At 43.3% G+C, this 18,763-nt stretch overlaps 1 protein-coding gene and 1 long non-coding RNA gene across 2 annotated transcripts in view; both read left to right on the top strand.

Annotated features, from left to right (window-relative positions):
• Nucleotides 1-18,763, top strand: part of LOC126511289 (uncharacterized) — a 127,146-nt gene that overhangs the window by 42,463 nt on the left and 65,920 nt on the right. Inside the window, exon 2 of the long non-coding RNA XR_007594649.1 lies at nt 16,385-16,433. This is a non-coding gene — a long non-coding RNA (uncharacterized lncRNA). The remainder of the gene's footprint in view (nt 1-16,384; nt 16,434-18,763) is intronic.
• Nucleotides 2,184-5,874, top strand: Xcl1 (X-C motif chemokine ligand 1). The gene is made up of 3 exons (XM_050158347.1): nt 2,184-2,276; nt 4,698-4,812; nt 5,577-5,874. Exons 1-3 carry the CDS (start codon nt 2,216-2,218, stop codon nt 5,743-5,745), a joined length of 345 nt encoding a protein of 114 aa, XP_050014304.1. The 5' UTR covers nt 2,184-2,215; the 3' UTR covers nt 5,746-5,874.

Raw genomic sequence — 18,763 nt, 5'->3', positions numbered from 1 at the left:
CCAAAAGACACCTAAGGTCATGCTCAACCTCATTAGCAATCAGGGAAATGCAAATCAAAACAACTTTGAGATATCATCTCACACCTGTCAGAATGGCTAAAATCAAAAGCACCGATGATAGCCTTTGCTGGAGAGGCTGTGGAGGAAGGGGTACCCTCATCCATTGCTGGTGGGAATGCAATCTTGTGCAACCACTTTGGAAATCAGTGTTTCGGTTTCTCAGGAAATTCGGGATCAACCTACCCCTGGACCCAGCAATACCACTCTTGGGAATATACCCAAGAGATGCCCTATCATATGACAAAAGCATTTGTTCAACTATGTTCATAGCAGCATTATTTGTAATAGCCAGAACCTGGAAACAACCTAGATGCCCTTCAATGGAAGAATGGATGAAGAAAGTGTGGAATATATACACATTAGAGTATTATGCTGCGGTAAAAAACAATGACTTCTCGAATTTTGCATGCAAATGGATGGAAATAGAAAACACTATCCTGAGCGAGGTAACCCAGACCCAAAAAGATGAACATGGGATGTATTCACTCATAATTGGTTTCTAGCCATAAATAAAGGTCACGGAGTGTATACCTGGTGAACCTAAAGAAGCTAAAGAAGAAGGTGAACCCAAGAAAAAACATATAGTTATCCTCTTGGCTAAGGGAAGTAGATAAAATTGCCGGGGACAAAATTGGGATCTTGGGGGTGGGGTGGGTTGGGGATAAGGGGGGACAGGGAGAGAAAAGTAAGAAGGGGAGGATTGGGGGAACTTGAGGAAACAGGAAGACTGGGATAAAGGAAGGTTGGATAGGGGAGCAGGGAAGCACATATCTTAGTTAAAAGAGCCACCTTAGTGTTGGCAAGAGACTGATTGTTCTTATAAAGAGCTGAAGGGCTAAGAGTAGGCAGAGGAAGGATGGGCAGGGCTGATGGGCAGAAAGGGAAGTAGGAAATCTAAGCTGGGGAGAAAGAGGGAGAAAAGGAGAGAACCAGGGAGGAAGAGAGGGACGTGCCCAGGGCCAGAAGCCAGGCAACCACCAGTCAGACATGAGAAGCAGTGAATATTAGACATACAGAAGGAAAGACAGGGTAAAAAGCCTCAGAGGAAACACAGATGAAGAGGAACAGTTTAAGTTATAAGAGCTACTGAGACAAGCATACGATACAGCTGAGAACACATAGCTAATACGAAGTCTCCTTGTCTTGAGTTGGGAGCTGGTTGGTGGCCCAAAAGAAAAAAGGCTGCTACAATTGTGTAAACATATGAATGCAAATAAAAGGAAAGCTATTGGAATTTTACTTTTATCTGTATGTGCATCTACCCATACACCTGTGCTTGGGTACTCATGGAGGTCAGAAGAGGGCATCCCATTCCCTGGAGCTGGAATTACAGGTGGTTGCAAACCACACGACTTGGGTGCTGGGAGTGAAACTCTCATCTTCTGAAAGAGCAGCAAGTACACTTACCCACGGATCCATCCCTCCAGCCCCCTTGAAAGTGCTAGTATTCTCTCACGTTCTTTAAAATAAAACTGTAGAATGAGTTTTTAATAAGCTTAAATATATTTGTACGTGTTTCCCCCAAACAGCAAACATACATAGAGACTTGCCATAAACACTTATTTAAATGTTTCTCCTCCAGTAGTTTGAAGCTGAAGAAATGGGGGTAAACTGAGTCAGGGCAGAGGAGAAGAATGAGGAGAAAAGGCAGGTGAATCCAGGGTAGCTGTAGTGTTCTTTTGTTGTCCTGGGGAGTCAGGCAGGGCACTGGGAGCTGCTGATCTGTGGGTGGAGAAGCCTTCTGTCACAGCAGGCAGGTGGGCTGGACCACAGTGACCACACCGCCTCATTTCCTTTGCCCCGCTATCACACTGAGCCATGTCACTGGCTAGCCTTTGGGACGGAAGATCTGACTTTAGACCCACCGCTGTGAAGGAGACCAGGACATTTCGTCTCATGCACACATTTGTCACTTTAACCACATGGGGGGGAGGAAAAGGCCACAAAGTATCATGTTAGTATGAACACAGTCAAGGTACTTGTGTTTAAAGAAAAAAAAATATCATTAGTGTTGCAAAGACTTTCCATGATTTCACACTCTCCCTGAGAGCCCCCTCTCACCACAGGAAGTGTGCTGACCAATGGAGGGGGCAAATAAAAGGGGTTCCTGGGGAGTCTGCTCCACACTCTTGCACAGCACAGCAAGACCTCAGCCATGAGACTTCTCCTCCTGACTTTCCTGGGAGCCTGCTGCCTCACCACGTTCTCTGTGGAAGGTAAGTTGAGCAGCTATTGATGGGACAAGGACCAGGTGGGCTCAGATACTAGGCTTGATTGACTTGGGTTTTGATTGAAATAAACTCCTTTGTCCAGGGAAGCCTCAGACTTCCCATATGCACAAAAGAAATGCTTGTTTCAACTCTCAGCCGTTCTAGGCTTATGTTATTTACTTAAAATTGAGTGTTATATTCTGTCTATACACTGAGCACTGTGAGCTGGAATTAAAATGGAATAAATCTGATTTTTTTACTGATGACTATTTAAGCACATCCAATCTCCTTATAATGATATTTTATTAATGCTGGCAATGATTACAATGGGTTGCTTGCTTTTGCTTACTTCATTGTGATCTGATAAATTCTCAGACTCTTTAAGTTTCATCACAGTGGGGAATGAGGTCCAGACGGTGTGTTTGGAAGCAAGTCTATGTCTTCTACTTAAAAACATCAAGCATTAAATGACCAGGAGCTCATATTTTCATATTAAGAAAATCAATATTATCCTCAACTAAATAGAGGAGTCTGCCAATATCGCTGTGAACTTTACCGTTTATGATGTAAGATAGTCCACACTCTGTTGACTAATGAACCTGGAAGACATGCCCAGGTGGGATGCAGATGCGCTGAGCTGTAGCCGAACGTTTCAGCTGATGTTTCCTAAAGGGTCACCTTTCCCTTCCGGCTGGAGTTATAGACCTATTTGTATTCTGTTCTGCACACTTAGACTGTAATACCATAACTTCATCATAGATTCTACAAGCATAAAGGGAATAAAGGGAACACATTCTGGAAATCCTTGACATTGGGCAAAAGAAGAAATATTGATGAAGGGAAAAAAACTTCAAGAATATTCAGTTAGGTCTCACACTGCTAAAAGGCTGGCATTTTTTTTGCTGAGATGGAGGTGCAGCTCTCAGCTGCTTTTGTTTGCTTGTTTCCTGAGACCTGCTGGGGCTCAGGCCAGGGCTGGCTTGGTGACAGTCTGCAGGAGCTAGGGAACCGGAGACTTGCTCTCAGATTCCCAAGCTTTCTCCTTGCAGGAGTTTAAAAATCCTTGCTGGTATCTTAGTAATGTCAAAACGGGCAAAAATGTGTCTTTGTGACGCTTTGTCAGCCCCCCTCCGCTCCACACCCCCCCCCCGTGTTGCTGAGAAGCTGTAGAAGTCCTGGTGTGGACAACAGGGTTCTGCTGGCCCTTGACATCCATGTACACTCGACTCAGAGACATGTTGTTCTTAAACGGTGAAAGAAAGCTAAAAGAAGCCAAATTTTCTCTGAGTCCAGAGAAGTTTAGCATAAAACAATATTGGCAGAGGGCAAAGAATGGGCAGGTTGGCACCAAGAACAAAGCAAAGGAGCCATGAAGGAAAGAGGTGTGAGCATTCAGCCTCTAGTTCTATATGGTAGACAAAGGCCTTCCTGTGGGCAGCTCCAGTTCAGACTTGATCGTTATCAGGATGACTGGAGGTCTCTGCAGCTGTGAAACGCACAGCTGCAGCTCCAGCTACCAAGGGAATTAGCACTTAGAAACTTTGCCTATTTAGATGTTACCAACTCCTTAGTCTCCTTGACTCTTCTGGGATCGTTTTCCTTGTGCAATGGAGGGTTGTGATAAGAACTTGAAGAGTTTAATCCCCCCTCCCTCAGTCGGGTCCTTTAATGGCAAATCCTGAGGAAACTCTCCCATCTTGTGTCCCACGTGTGACTATTACAGATGAGAGCACGTATGTTTGTTCAGGCAAAAGTGTCCTGGGTTCTTCTCTTGACTATAGCTTGCTCAGATCACCCTTTATTGCAACCTTCTCTTTTACCTAATTTACAGCAAAGTTAGCATTTGACACGATCTCCTTTGCCTCTGTTTTCCTGGCTACCTTACAATAACATGGACTCCATTAAACAGGGTCAGTGCCCATCTGAATTAGTGCCTTTGACTTTTGGGACACAAAAGGACACCGCTAAGTAAGTAGCTGTTGAGAGTGTCCTGAGGACTCTGCTGTCATAGCTATCTTAATGGAAATATACAAAGATGGATACCACCCTGTTACTATGTATTTATTTTTGAATGCCTCCCGGACGCAGTTCTAGGGGGCCCTAAACTCACTCTGTAGACCACAGAGAGTCACCTGCCTCTGACCCCCATTGCTGGGACTAAAGGAGTGCACCACCACACAAAGCCACCTTGTTACTTTTACAAAGAAATTCCTGAAACAATACTAGTGATCTCTTAAAAATCAGCCAGACATTTACCTCAATATATAATGAACAAGAGACCCAGGATATCAATGGGAATTATTTCTTCCCCAAAAGAACAAGCGGGTTTTATACTCCTGGTATATTTTAGAGTAATTTAATAAGTGACTCTGAACTTGATACTTGTCGAGTTGCAGTTTTATTTATGTTTTCATTTTCTTCTTCTAGGTGTGGGGACTGAAGCCCTAGAAGAGAGTTTCTGTGTGAGCTTAAGGACCCAGCCGCTGCCGGTTCATAGAATCAAGACCTATACCATCAGGGAGGGCATATTGAAAGCAGTTATGTGAGTGTCTACTCAAAGATGTTCCTATCTAGAAATGCAACAGGGAGAAGTGTTGCCCCCCAGGAAAAATAGGGCACCATGGGAATGCTCAGCATAGCCACTAGCCCAGTCTGTTTATATCAGTCTTGTCTTTCACTGTCCTGTCCAAGGATGGTTATTGAAAAAAAAAAATAAAAGAACACACATCCCCTTTTTCCTCTTTTGCTCACCAGATGAGTCTGACTAGAAAACAGATGGGCACTGTGTCCAGTTCTGATGGTCAGCCCAGGCTAGGATTTGCTCAAATAACCAGACTAATGTAAGATACTTACTGTGTAGAGCAGCACACCTTGTGTGTGGTTATACCTCAAGGGGACACATCCAGAACTTTCCTACACTGCCTTCCAGAACCCCGTGTTCAGAAGGAGCAGCGCTCTCTCTGATGCATGCTTAGAGTTTCTCTCTTAGAAACTCATCGACATTATCTCTAATTCCCCCAAGGAGGTGGATAGTTCCAGGCTGGAAAAGGAAGGAGGTACGGGTCAGCTGAACTAAATGGTCCTAGGAGTCCACTTTAGCTCCAGTGTTTGGTTATACCGGTGAATGACAGCCGCCAGCAGCTGGCTGTCACCTGGAGATTTCCCTCCCTTTCCTAAAACAGATGACAGAAGAAAGACGCTCATGGGTTGTGTCAGGGTTTGAAAGATGGTTTCTTCAGCTGACTTCTGTCCAGATCTTCTTTCATTGGACAGTACAGCTAACATTATCTCTTTTTTGCATCCTAGCTTTGTCACCAGACGAGGAGTGAAAATCTGTGCTGATCCACATGCCCAGTGGGTGAAAGCAGCGATCAGAACTGTGGACAGGAAGTCCCGTGACAGAAATAACATCACTGAAACTAGTCCCACGAGAGCCCAGCGGTCCACCAGCTCAGCCATGACCCTGTCTGGGTAGTGCTCTCTGGGACAGTGTTCCCTCAACAGCCGAGTAGCTCATCTCAGTTCGCAGGCTCATGGACTAATTGTGCTTCATTTACTTTTTACGAAATGTTGCACGAATAAAGTTGTTTATTATTATTTTTTATGGCACTCATTTTAAATGTTATAAGTAATAAATATTTATTATTGAGGATGGGTCTATATTTCATTTATTATACAGAGGGAAAGGTAATATATCGTTTATTTCTGTCTCTTTGGCCTCTGTCCCTCCTGCTCTCTGTCTCTGGTTTCCATGATGGGAGACACTTGGACGAGTGTCTATGGAGATGAAAGCCGGCTTTATCTCTCTTGGGTTCAGCGTGCAATAGTTCTCCACCAGTGAGCTACAAATCGTAGTGTGCCGGTGACAGTCACCGTCCGGTCTCATAGTAGAGAGTTGTTTATCAAAGTTGTGAGAAACCATCCAGCTGTCCTCACATTGCCATTCCAAGGGATAACAACCCAGAAAGTGGCTCCGTTCTACCTCAACTTGAGCAAAATCCCTTACCTCTTGGTAGGTTGGTCAAGTAAAAGTTGGTGTATTGTAAATTAGGCAATTATCTCACTACCCTATGATTGGTTCTCTTGTTGGCACTCTGCTTACCATTGTCTAAGCTCTGCATTCTTACCTATGGGCTCTCAATGCTCCCAATCCTTGTCACGTGGGCTCTCTCTCTCTCTCTCTCTCTCTCTCTCTCTCTCTCTCTCTCTCTCAACAAGATCACAATTTACAGATCACTCAGCATCCCAAACTATGCTCTTCTGCGTTCTTATTAAATGACTGATTGGATTCCAGCTTGTGGTTCTGGTATCCAAGAAGCCAATGGTTTACACTGTGTTTATTAAGCTGTCTGAAAGCAAGAACTGACATTATCCTGGTAGTTGAGTTGAAGAAGAATTGCTGAGAGATGCTGTGCGGTATTGAGACCTTTGGACATTCCCTGAGGACATCTTGCTGGGCCACTCCACTTCTGTCTATACAGAGACCCAGAGTAGAAACCACTAAACTGTCACCTCCCAGCAGAGATCCAGCCACCTACTCTTTCCCATTGCCAGTAGTTCACAGTGATTTTCAAACACGTGTTAGACAAGACAAGGCCTTAGTGAGCAGCAACAGCTTCCTTAGGAGACTGAAAACCAAGCATCTCAGACAATAAACAGAGTAGTATTTTGATCTTTAAAAATAGTTTATCGATCATTTTTAATTTATATGTACAAGTGTGTGGGTTTTGTGAGTTATGTAAACCACATGTGTGCAGAGGCCTAAGGAGAACAGAGGGCATCAGATCCCCTGGAAGTGAAGTTGTAGGCGGGGCTGAGACACCTGATGAGGGTGCTTGTCAATGAACCCAGGTCCTCCGGAAGAGCAGCAAGGTCTTCACCAAGCCCTATACCACTGTGTCATCTCTCAACACTGGATTTTTCTGATTTAATTAAATATGTGTGCTTCCCAAATGACTCCCAGACCCCAGAGGATCACAGTGGTAATGAGGTGAATGAAGAAGATGGATAACATTTGATTTCTCAGTTTTAAAGAATTTTAACAAACGCTTTGTTTTTTATTAAGCAATGGAGGGTACTTTCTTGCTTAGCTAGTGATGGATCACCTGGGCACATGACAAATCCCAATTAAAGACAAAACAATAGACATAAAATATTCATTAGCTTTCTTAAGGGCCATTGCTCATTAATAGACAGAATTCAGATTCAACAGTTGGGAGCAGGGCTCCAGGTTTGGCCTCTTGAGCTGTTGAAGCTGCCTTCTCCTCAGAAGTCACTTCTCCCATGACTATCCTATACAGGAAGGCGTAATGACCAGGTGACTCAAGTAAACACAATACTTTTATGTATCCTGCTGTTTATTTTATAAATTAATTCATTCGATAATCTCTGAGGCTCTTCTATGTGCCAGAGCTGAAAAAAAAAATCCTCTTTTATTCTCATGAGTTCTCCCCACTTTCCCTTCACTCTGGAAAATAGGAGGCTTCCTCCTCCAGCTACTCATCCAGCTTGTGTATCCCAGGGCTTTCCGGAGTGCAGCAATGCAGAACTTAAACAAGAGGTCTGGTCCTTGTGCCCCAAACTGCCATAGGCTTGCAGTGGGGATAACATTAAAGTATGCAGGGTAACAAGTGAACTTGTAGGTAAGCAGAGCCTTGGGCGCACAGCAACAAATCTGTTTAGGTGTTGCCGTGTAGGGGATGTCTGGACAGCTTTCACCTTGAAGATAATCTGATACCAGAAGGACGAGCCAGAGTTGTCTGTCCAGTTCCATCACCTTCCAGGCAAGGAAAACAAGCAGCACGTATGAAAGATTGCGGAGGAGAAAGACCTTGATGTGCTAAGAAAGGGGAAGCATTTGCTACATCTGAGAGACAAAATGGAGGCAGCACAGCAATGCAAAAGGGCAAAAAGAGGTTGGAGAGACACTGGAAACCCGGGAAGGTCCTGTCTTCCAGACCCATGAGTATATATTTCATTTTAAAGTCACTGGGGAATTCTACTGACTGATCAGTTTAGAGTATAGAGAACAAGGCAAGGGCCAAGAAGCCAATTAGCAGGCGACTCTGGACTTAGTGACCTTTGAACTTGGCCTGGCAGGCTCAGCTCTCCATGGCAAGTGCCCAGGTCAACAAACTCCTCTTCACTTTCTTCTGCGCATATGGCCAGGATCAGGATACAAGAAAATTGCATGTATGGTTTCTTAGGATTTGCATTACTTACTGGTTATGATCAGATCTGCAGGCAAAAATTGGAGCTAACTACCTGGGGGAAGTATCAGTTAAGATCGAGAAGGAACACACCCAATATCAGTGTACTTACAGAGAATCCTCACCTGAGTCTGTTTTGATTTATTCAATTCCTGATTGTCCGTGAAACTCCTACAGAGTATGTGTGACTAGGATCTACTTAGTTGTCATGATGCAGGTGACTGTCATCAAAGTCATTCTCAGTTGGGTCTTTCAGACAGCCAAACTCATGGCTTCTCTCATCTGATGTCATCTGGCTAGGTGAGGTCCCTCCCAAGTGCCGGATCAGCTCCTGGATTTCCCTCTGTTATAGCTTATATTGCCCTGAGCATCATTTTATTTGATTTGTCTTAGTAGTTGAAATTTGAGGCCGTGGACTTGATGTCTAGCTAAAACTTGGTAAAATATCTGAACATGATAGGTTTCTAATGAATTTTTATGAACATCACACACACACAACTCATACACACATCCATCTATCTAATAAATACTCAATACTCAATGTAAAATGGTAGAGTGGTTGAAAAAAACACAAAAGAATGAGCTGGACCCAAGTCAGGAGGTTCAGATATGACAGGTTTTAGTACTGAGAAAATGACATAGGTAGAATGTATATAATAACATAAAGGAGAGTTGTTTGGTGTGTGAACTTAAATAAACTCTTGGAAAGTTAAAAAAAATAAAACTCTGCAGAAGAGGTGACAAAAGAATTGTGCCTTTAAGTCCTACAAGATTCTTGCCAGGAATAAATGGCCAGTGTGGGTACTCTTGCCAGAAGAATCGGTGAAAGAAATTATGGAGGCGCCCGAGGGAGACTGCTTATGGGTGGGTGGGGGTTAGAGAGCTCAGGGAGGAAAGGTGGCTTGAGGCCAGGACTGAGAGGTCCCAAGCAGAAGGGCAAGGGCAAGATTTAATAGGGTGGGGGCCCTGGGAGGACAACGTGATGCATTCAAGTTTAGGGTAGTCACTTAGAGCAGTGGTTCTCCACCTGCGGGTTGCGACTCTTCAGGGGTTGAATGACCTTTCCACAAGGGTAACCTCAGACCATCAGAAAACACAGATATTCACATTATAATTCGGAACAGTAGCAAAATTACAGTCATGAAGTAGCAATGAAAATAATTTTATGGTTGGGGGCCACCACAACATGAGGAACTGTATTGAAGGGTGACAGCATTAGGAAGGCTGAGAAACCCTGACTTAGAAGTGCAGGTTTATGCACAAGGCTGCAACGGTTTGGCTACCTACTGGATAAGTCATGACCTTGATAAACGGAGACTCCTCTGAAGTTTTCAGCTGCAGTGAGTGGTTAAGAATCAACAGAGGATTGATAAGATTTTGGTCTAATTGCTGCTGTAGAGTCTGTTCTGGTGAATTCATGGCCACCGGAAGAGGGACAGTCATGGGGTGAGAAGCAAGCACCACAGATCTCCTTGATATCTAAGCAGTTGAGACCAAGCCCAAGCTACATCTTCATTCCCTTTCTCCAGGAAAACCTTTTTAGAAGAATGGGGCTAGGAAAAGCCTGAGTATCTGTGAAACTCTCTGTGCCCTTTGGGGCCTGGGGAAAGGGACATATAAATGGAATAAAATCCCCACCGCTGAGTCACTGGTGTTATTTTAGGAGGGATTTGTCATACAGCAGTGGGAGGCAGATGGGAGCCAGAGGGTGAATTTGTAATGAGAGAAAAGAGAAATGAGGTAAAAGCAAAGGTTTGGAATGGGCACCAGGAATGCCAGGACAGGACTGGATGGAGGGTTTGGTGGGAGGAGGGGACATGGGATCCCCTCCCCCACTTGGTGGGAGGTAGTATGCATTAGATCAGAAGGTGAAAGCAGGACGTGTGTCTTGTCTTCCTGTCCGACTGTGCTGCTTGGCATCATTATTGAGACTGCACAATCATCTTTCTCTTTGACTCCAACCTGCTCCCACAGGTTCATTATGGAAGACTTAGTGGCCAGGTTGTTGGGTTTTGGGAAGTGTTTGTGTTCAGAAGACTGTGACTTAAAGAATGGTTAACCCCTTGATGCGTTTGTGATATGATGGCATTGGGAGGTGTTTAAGACTAGAAAGATACATCCTGTGCCCTGACCCTTGTTTCTGTTTGCTTCCTGATGGCCTTGAGGTCGTCAGTTCTCTCCCTCTCATTACCATAATATTCTGCCTCACTTCAGACCCCAGGTCAGGGAGCCAGTGAACCACAAACCGAGACCATGAAACAAAAGTGCTTTTCTGAACTTCAAGGCCTATCTTGTAGCATTTATTTTATTCTGCCCCAAATCATAGAGTCACAAGCCTTTGTCTTCAACAGTAAGATCCACAGCTGGAAGGAACTATGAACGTCCTGATGAACCTTTGCAGATACTCAGTGAGGCTGATGTTCCAGATACCCCAGGACAATCATGTCGCAGATAAGCAGGTCATTCCCTGGTGATCATACATTGGCTAACAGAGAAACCTAGGACTTGAATCCTGTTTCCTATCCTCACTGACAGAGATGCTGCTCCTCAGAGCTACTTGATGTAGGAGCTGTCTATACCGCTGGGCTTGGAGGTGTACGTCACTGTCTTAGTTAGGTTGTTATTGATGTGATGAAACACCACAACGAGAAGCAGGTTAGTGAGGAAAGTGTTTACTAGGCTCACACTTCCACGTCGGACCACATCGCTAAAGGCAGTCATGACAAGAACTCAAGCAGGGCTGGTACTTGGAGGCAGGAGCTGATGCAGAGGCCATGGAGGGGGGCTGCTCACTGAGTTGCTCCCCATGGTTTCCTCAGTCTGATTTCCTGTAAAACCCAGGACCACCAGCCCAGAGTTGGCACCACTCAATCACCAATTAAGAAAATGCCATAGAGGTTTGCCTACCGCTGGATCCGATGGAGGCATTTTCTTGACTGAGATCTTCTCAGATGACTTTAGCGTGTGTCAAGTTGACATAAAACTCCCCAGCACAATCACTGAATGGATGGAGAGGAGAGAGTGCTTGCTTAAACACAGGTGCTTGACACCTGCTCTAGATAAAAGCCCTAGCATTGTTACAACACTCGTAGGATAGGGAAGTTGATGATCAGTATATGCCACATTATCTGACTTATATTTTTGGTTCTTCTTCTCTTATTCCTTGACTGAGATTTCCCTATGCTGTTAACATATTATAACAGTCACATTTTATGTCATGTTTATTTGGAGGAAGTTGTCTTGAATCTCAAGGAATCAGAATGATTCAAACATTTGGTTGTTAACAGCAGAAGTGTCTCATGCCTGCAATTGTTCAGACCAGCAATCCTTTGATATTTGTTCATGAAGCTTTGCATATTTGGTCCATAACTTATAGTTACACAGTCAAAAATGAAGATATGGTTCTGTTTTGAATCTTTAATGTTCCCCAAAGCTCACATTGGTGCTAAATGAATGATAAAATCCTAATCCCGAATGCAGCTGTGTTCAGAGATGAAAACTTTCAGAGGGAAATGGATCCTGAGGGTTCTGATCTCAGCAATAGATTAGTCTACTGATAATAATCAAATGGGCCTTGGGGGGGGGTGCTAGAAACGTTGGGAGGTAGGAGCTGGAGGGGGGAAGGAGGTAATTGGAGGCATGCCTTTGAAAGGTGTATTTTGTCTTGGTCACTTATTGGTCATTCTTGGCTTCTGGTTGCTGCGAGATAGACAGCTTTGTCCCACCAAGCACTCTCCACCTTGAATATTTTCCATAACACGTGCCCGGAAGATGAGACCCAGTTGCCATGGTGTGAAACCCCTGAAACATGAGCCAAACACACTTTCCTGCTTTAAGTTGATTCCCTCAGACACAGTGGCAGAAAACTGGCCAGTACAATTACAAACGCTTGAATTTTGTGTGACAGATTTGCATTGGTTGATACAGGAGCTGATGAATGCGAAATCCACAAGTGTTGTGGATTATTATTTTAACAATGCAAAGATGTTCTACGTTTGTTTATGCTGGGGACTATGACTTTAACTGTGTGAAGCGTGTTACATGTGTTTCTGCTGCCTTTGTTAATGATCTAAAGATGTGTTGCATTTATTTCTGCTGCATTTGTTTGTTTAATTATGTAAAGGTGTGTTGCCTTTGTTTCACCTTGTTTGCTTAAGGCACTTGATTGGTCTTAAAAAAAAAAAACCTGAACAGCCAATAGCTAGGCAGTAGAGGGACCAGTAGGGATGGCAGGAAGACAGAATAAATAGGAGAAATAGTCTAGGCTCAAAAAGAATGAGGGAAGAAGGAGAGAACAAAGGAGAAAAGAGAGGGACATGCCCAGGGCCAGAAGCCAGGCAGCTGCCAGCCAGACATGAGAGCAGGAATGTAAGGGACACAGAAAGAAAGGTAAAAAGCCCCAAGACAAAACAGAGATGAAGAGAAACAAATTGAAATAAGAACTAAAATCATGCCAACCATTCATATTTAATAACAAGTCTCCATATCATGATTTTTGAGCTGTTCTGTGGCCTAAAAGAAAATGCCTGGTACACACAAGTGAATTGCATAATGTGGTTTAAGTTTTATTTTTGCTCTGAAGCTAATTCCACAGGCCTGTTTATATCATAAGGTTCACCTATGCCTGATATATGTATGCTTTCTGACTTGCGTATTATATTTTAACAAAAACTCTAAAGGGACTCATTGTTCGATTCGCCGCGTTCTTCCTCATGCTCAAGACTGGAATGCATTAAGGACACAGGAGAGTTGAAGGTGACATAACTGAGGGACAGGCAATTATCTTCAAGATGGAGGGGAGGTGGAAACGCAGAGAAGCTAATTTTGAGTCATGCTTACTCTGAAAAAAATAATTTCATGGCATCAGTGTGCTATTAATCATAATCACCTGTACACTTCAGATAAAACAGAATTGTGGGTAAAGATGAAAGATTAAGAGTCCTTTTCATTTTACCCGCTGATGTGTTTCTCCATCCATCTTGTCACTATGGAGCAAGGTCAGTAAACAAAAGAAAACTGCACACAACTGCAAAGGTTCCGGCACACCTTGCAGGTACATTATCTTGATGCCCTGAAAGTGAGGACTCCCCAGTGCCCTTGTCTACAAGTGTTTGTTGGACTTGGATTAATTCACCAAAGGTTCACAGCAAAAAGGCAGGCGGGATGAGGTAGGAAGAGCAGCAATGGCAGTGTTTACATAGAGAGAAAGGGAGGTGAGCAGCTTGTCCCAGGCTAAGGAATCAGCAAAAAACGCAGTCATGATGTGTATGAGGGTTTGTGTGCTGTAGCATGCATGTGCAGGTCAGACCAGGCTAGCAGGTGACTTCTGGGAGTCAGTATCTCCTGCCACCTTTATACTGGTTTGGGGAGATAGGACTCAAGTCACTGGGCTCACAAGTGGCAAGTGCCTTTACCCACCGCCATCTTGCTGGTCCACAGGTTTTCAATTATACTGAATTAAGTATTTATTGTGTTTTAAAGATTTATTTTTATGTGTATAAGTGTCTTGCCTGCATGTATGTAAGTGCCGCTACCAGTGTACATGGTACATACGGAGTCCAGAAGGACTGGAGTTACTGCCATGTGAGTATTGGGAACCAAACTCTCTATCTCTGTATTTATTATTTTTATAAATAGAAAAGGTATGTAAATAAGAATTGCCTAGCAAAACACACCCACACACCTATATAGAGCTTCCACTATTATAAGGGAGTATTCCAGATGCCTTAACATTGGAGATAGTCAATAAACCTTTGCTGCTGATTTGCGATCTTTTCTTCCGTGATAATTTTCTCAGAAATTAGAGTGGGATACGTTTTGCTAACCATAAGAAAACTGAAATAACTCTTTAAAATACTGGAAAACATTCTATGTGTGAAGCTTGGATGACCCAAGACACAGAAGTTCATGTACAATGATGAGGAAGTAATTCTTCCTTTAGCACAGCCAGATCAAGTGAGTAGATTAAGGATAACCCAGTTACTGCAAAGAGGCAATGGGTTCTGACAAAAGCCACTAACAAGGTTGATTCCTGGCTTTCTGTATGAATGCAGTTTCCTTTCTTCTCTTGTAGGGAGAGATTACATGATGTCAGCATTTACCTTCATAGCAGGCAGACTCTGAGATATCCTGAGAGAGAAATCCTAGAGACTCCATGTGAATATTCTGTAAAAAGCTTAAACTATTTTTATAAAGATAGGTGTAGGTTAAGAACAGGAAAAATGATCTCTTTTGGCAAAGAATCCAGTAACTCTGAAATATATAATCAGTCTTTTCCTCATCAGCTATGATTATGGCATGATGCACATATATAATTAAGCATTAAGTTTGGTTTGTGCCAAGTTCTTACTTAAGGGCTGGGATTGGCTGGTTGAAGGATGCTCACTCTTCTCCAGAGGTAACCATAGTGATGACTCTCAGGTTCAGCTTCATTATCTTATCCCTCACTTTCTAGAGAAGATGGAGGAAGATATTGCTTATGTTTTTACAGAACCGGTAAGGTCCTGAAGGCAGACCATTTTCTGTATAAGCCTATCTTTGTAGATTCAAGACTTAGTGCAAGCACAGCCATTACACAGAAGCATAGTAATGGCTTCTTAGGTGCATTTCGGGAGGTGGACCATGCTATCATAGCCATGTGTGCTGTCCTTTTCTTTTCCTCCATCACCAAAATGATTAGGCTATCTGAGGATCACTGTGTCCCTCGTATATCTATATATTGTAGCTATAGAAAATACAAAGACACTGGGGATGCAGCTTACCATGCATTCAAGAGGACCTGAAAAAGCCATTCATGGGAGTGAGCTTGTGATCCTGGCATAGAGGAGAAACAGACAGGAGGATCTTTGAGTCTTGCTGGCTAAACAGCCCAGCCTACTCAGGAAGCACCAAGCTAATGGGAGAACCTGTCTCAGTAAAGAGGATGTGTGATTCTTGAGAAATACCCTCTGGCCTACACACACACACACACACACACACACACACACTGGAATGCACACATGTACCCATGTAAACCTTCACACACACACACACACACAAATAACATATAAGAAGACACTGAAGAAAGGAAAGCCAGAACAGAGTCTCTTCACACATAATGAGAGTGGGTCTAAACAACATTATAACTTTCTTGATTATGTTTTGTATTTACAGATTTGAGCAAGGATGCAGCTTTGACAGTGTGCTTCTCTTCTGATTACACAAATAAATCACACAGATTGCTATGAAGATATGTGATGTATTATATTAGCCTCTGAAGGGAGAAAAAAAATGTGAGTAACTGGGGTCATCTATCTTTCTCCGCCCACATGATCTTGACGTTCAATTGGACTTGTGAGCGCGTGGAATGTTCAGTGCTTCTGAAGTGTGTTTACTTCAAGCTAAAGGATGATAGGGGCTGGATTCTCAAAAGGAATGGATGTGGGGAAGCCAAGCCATTACAGTTTCTTTGTGTTCTACACAGATCTTGAAAACGTGCAATGAATCAAGGAATCCAGAATCAGGAATGCCGTTAAGTGTTACTTAACGGGGACAGAACAACAGAACTTTGTTTAGTGGGATCTGGCTTAGCTGATTTTCTTTGCATGCTGTCTTGGTGTGATGTTCCTAGCCCTTGATGTAGTGAGTGTGACTTATGGAGTCAGCTAGCCTGGATCATCACTGGCTGTGTTCCTATTATTAGTAGGCCACTTTATCTGCCTGGACCTAGTGCCTTCTGTAAATAAGATGATCTCACTTCCATGGTGCGTACAGGCATCCAATGAGACATGGGTCAAGACAAACGTCAATTGTGGGAGTGATTTCTTATTAATAAAGAAACTGCCTCGGCCCTCATAGGACAGAAAATTAGGTAGGCGGAGTAGACAGAGGAGAATGCTGGAAAAAAGAAGCTGAGTCAGAGAGGAGTCGCCATGATGCTCCCACTCCAGACAGACGCAGGTTAAGATCCTCTCTGGTAAGCCAGCTCATGGGCTACACAGAATATTAGAAATGGGTTAGAACAATATGTAAGAGCTAGCCAATAAGAAACTGGATCTAGCCGGGCCAGGCAGTGTTTGAAAGAATACAGTTTCTGTGTAATTATTTCGGGCATAAGCTAGCCATGCGGGCGGCCGGGTGCCGGGGACGCAGCCCCGCCGCTCCTATTTCAACAGACCACAAGTGGAATTTCCTTGGAACCATACTCAAACTGTCCTCTATCTAGATGACCTTTATTCTGCTACCATTGTTAAAAAAAAAAAGTAAAGACCACCTCTACCACATGCTGCTGCCATTTTGATGCTCTGCCCAAGTGTGTAAAGCCAAAACCCTACAGACAGAGCCCTCTGAAACCATGAACCAAAACAAGTTTTCTCCTTCTAATTGGTTCTCTTGGACATTTGGTCACAGCAACAAGAAAAGTTATTAGTATAGGCTATACATGAATCTACTACCCAGTAGGCTTCCCTTGACCATTTCAGGACGTAAGTATATCTAAGAGGAGTGTTTATTCTTATTCCCATGATCAAAGACATCACAGGTCCAGGTATATCACCATGAGAGTTTTATACCTTGAGATGACAGGCCTAACAGAAGAAAGCCACTGTCAGGTCAGATCACACTTCGTAGAGCAAATGGAATCATTATTTTAACTGGCCACAGAACAACTGAGTTTGCACAGAGCAAAAACCACAGCAAGACACATGCTGGGCTTTTGAAGTGCTGTGAAGGATCCCTGGAGAGCTGCAGAGATCACTGTAGAAAGGGCTTTGCAGCAGTCCCAGGTGCTATATTCATGGGTGAGATCAAGAGCCAGCCTCGATCAACTTGAGCAGTATTAGAGCTGAACACTTGACTCTGCCTGAGATGTCAGAGAAAGCAACATCAGAAAAGAGAAGATCAGTTATCTGTGGTTCTTCATCCCTCTCTGGGTTGTGATATTGCAGACAAAAGGAAATTCAAAGTCACAGGAAGAGAATTCTGAGAGGAAATGTTAATTTTTAAGTTGCTTTGTGTAAGTGTGTGGTGTTTGTATGTAATAGTGTGTGTGTGTGTGTATGTGTGTGCATGTTTCACATGTTCCAAGAGAGACTGAGTATCATTCAAAACATACAAAAGCAACAATAAATCTTACCGTGGATTTGGAGTAGAGCAAATGCCAAGCCACTGCAAGAATTTTAAAAGTAAGACATTCAAGTTTTAAGAACTCTCCTGAGAGCCTGAAAAGGTCATGCTGGACATGGAGTAAGAGAATCCAAATGCTGATCAATTGGTGAACAACTAAACAAATTTAGCATATCCGTACAATTGGATACTATTCAGACTACATAGAGGTGAAAGTAGATGACCACATGCTACAACTTGGCTGAACCTCAAAGATGCAATGCTAAGTGAAAAAGCAAGACTCAACAGAGTCAACTATATGCAATGCCCAGGGAAAGGCAAATCTAGAGATTCATGTTTGTCTGCATAGGAAGCAGGGGCAGAAATTAAGTGCATATGGGAATAAACTTAATTTTTGGCATGATGAAAATGTTCTACAACTGAATTGCTATGCTTACTGCAGACCTTATGAACTTGCTGAACACATTATTCTTCATTTAAGGTGGATGAGTCTTGTGATCTATAGATTATATTTCAACAAAGTATATTCTCAATTATGGACAAAAAAAAGTCCAGAGTATGATCATTCCTGACTCTGTCTCCTGCTAACCACTGCATCCATGACCACTTCTTATCTAAGGCTATTTTAATAGTCTAACTAGAATCGCTGCTTCCATCATTTATCCTGTAGGCTCTACGCTTCATAAAATTAGCAGAAAGATACTTTTAAAATATAAAACCTTTGTAATGGTTTCTCGTTCCATTACAAATGAACCTCAGTCTTTCTGTGGCTAGTGAGATCCTGCATGCTTTGCCTACCAGGCACTTGTCTTGGCCCTTTGCAGATTCTTCCCCTGACTAGAAAGTTTACTACAAATAGCCCTTTTCCTTTGGGGAATTACTTTTTTTTTTATTGAGAATAAGAAAAAAAAAGTTTCCGCCTCCTCCCAGCCTCCCATTTCCCTCCCCCTCCCCCCACTCCTCTCCCCCTCCCTCTCCTATCCAAAGAGCAGTCATGGTTCCCTGCCCTGTGGAAAGTCCAAGGTCCTCCCCCCTCCGCCCATGTCTAGGAAGGTGAACATCCAAACTGGCTAGGCTCCCATCAAGCCAGAACATGAAGTAGGATCAAAACCCCTTGCCATTGACCTTGGCTTCTCATCAGTCCTCATTGTTCGCCATGATGAGAGAGTCCGGTTTTATCCC

This window comes from Alexandromys fortis, unplaced genomic scaffold (genome assembly GCF_014885135.2).
Source record: "Alexandromys fortis isolate MF-2015 unplaced genomic scaffold, M_Fortis_MF-2015_v1.1 scaffold_97, whole genome shotgun sequence".
Lineage (NCBI taxonomy): Eukaryota > Metazoa > Chordata > Mammalia > Rodentia > Cricetidae > Alexandromys > Alexandromys fortis.
The sequence above is the reverse complement of the archived record's forward strand: the minus strand, read 5'-3'. Positions and strand labels throughout refer to the sequence as shown.

Excerpts from the sequence above, each read along its gene's own strand:
- Xcl1 (XM_050158347.1), top strand. The coding sequence starts at position 2,216 with ATGAGACTTCTCCTCCTGACTTTCCTGGGAGCCTGCTGCCTCACCACG. Across the intron at positions 2,277-4,697 it reads CACCACGTTCTCTGTGGAAG|GTGTGGGGACTGAAGCCCTA; the intron begins GTAAGTTGAGCA and ends TTCTTCTTCTAG. Across the intron at positions 4,813-5,576 it reads GGCATATTGAAAGCAGTTAT|CTTTGTCACCAGACGAGGAG; the intron begins GTGAGTGTCTAC and ends TTTGCATCCTAG.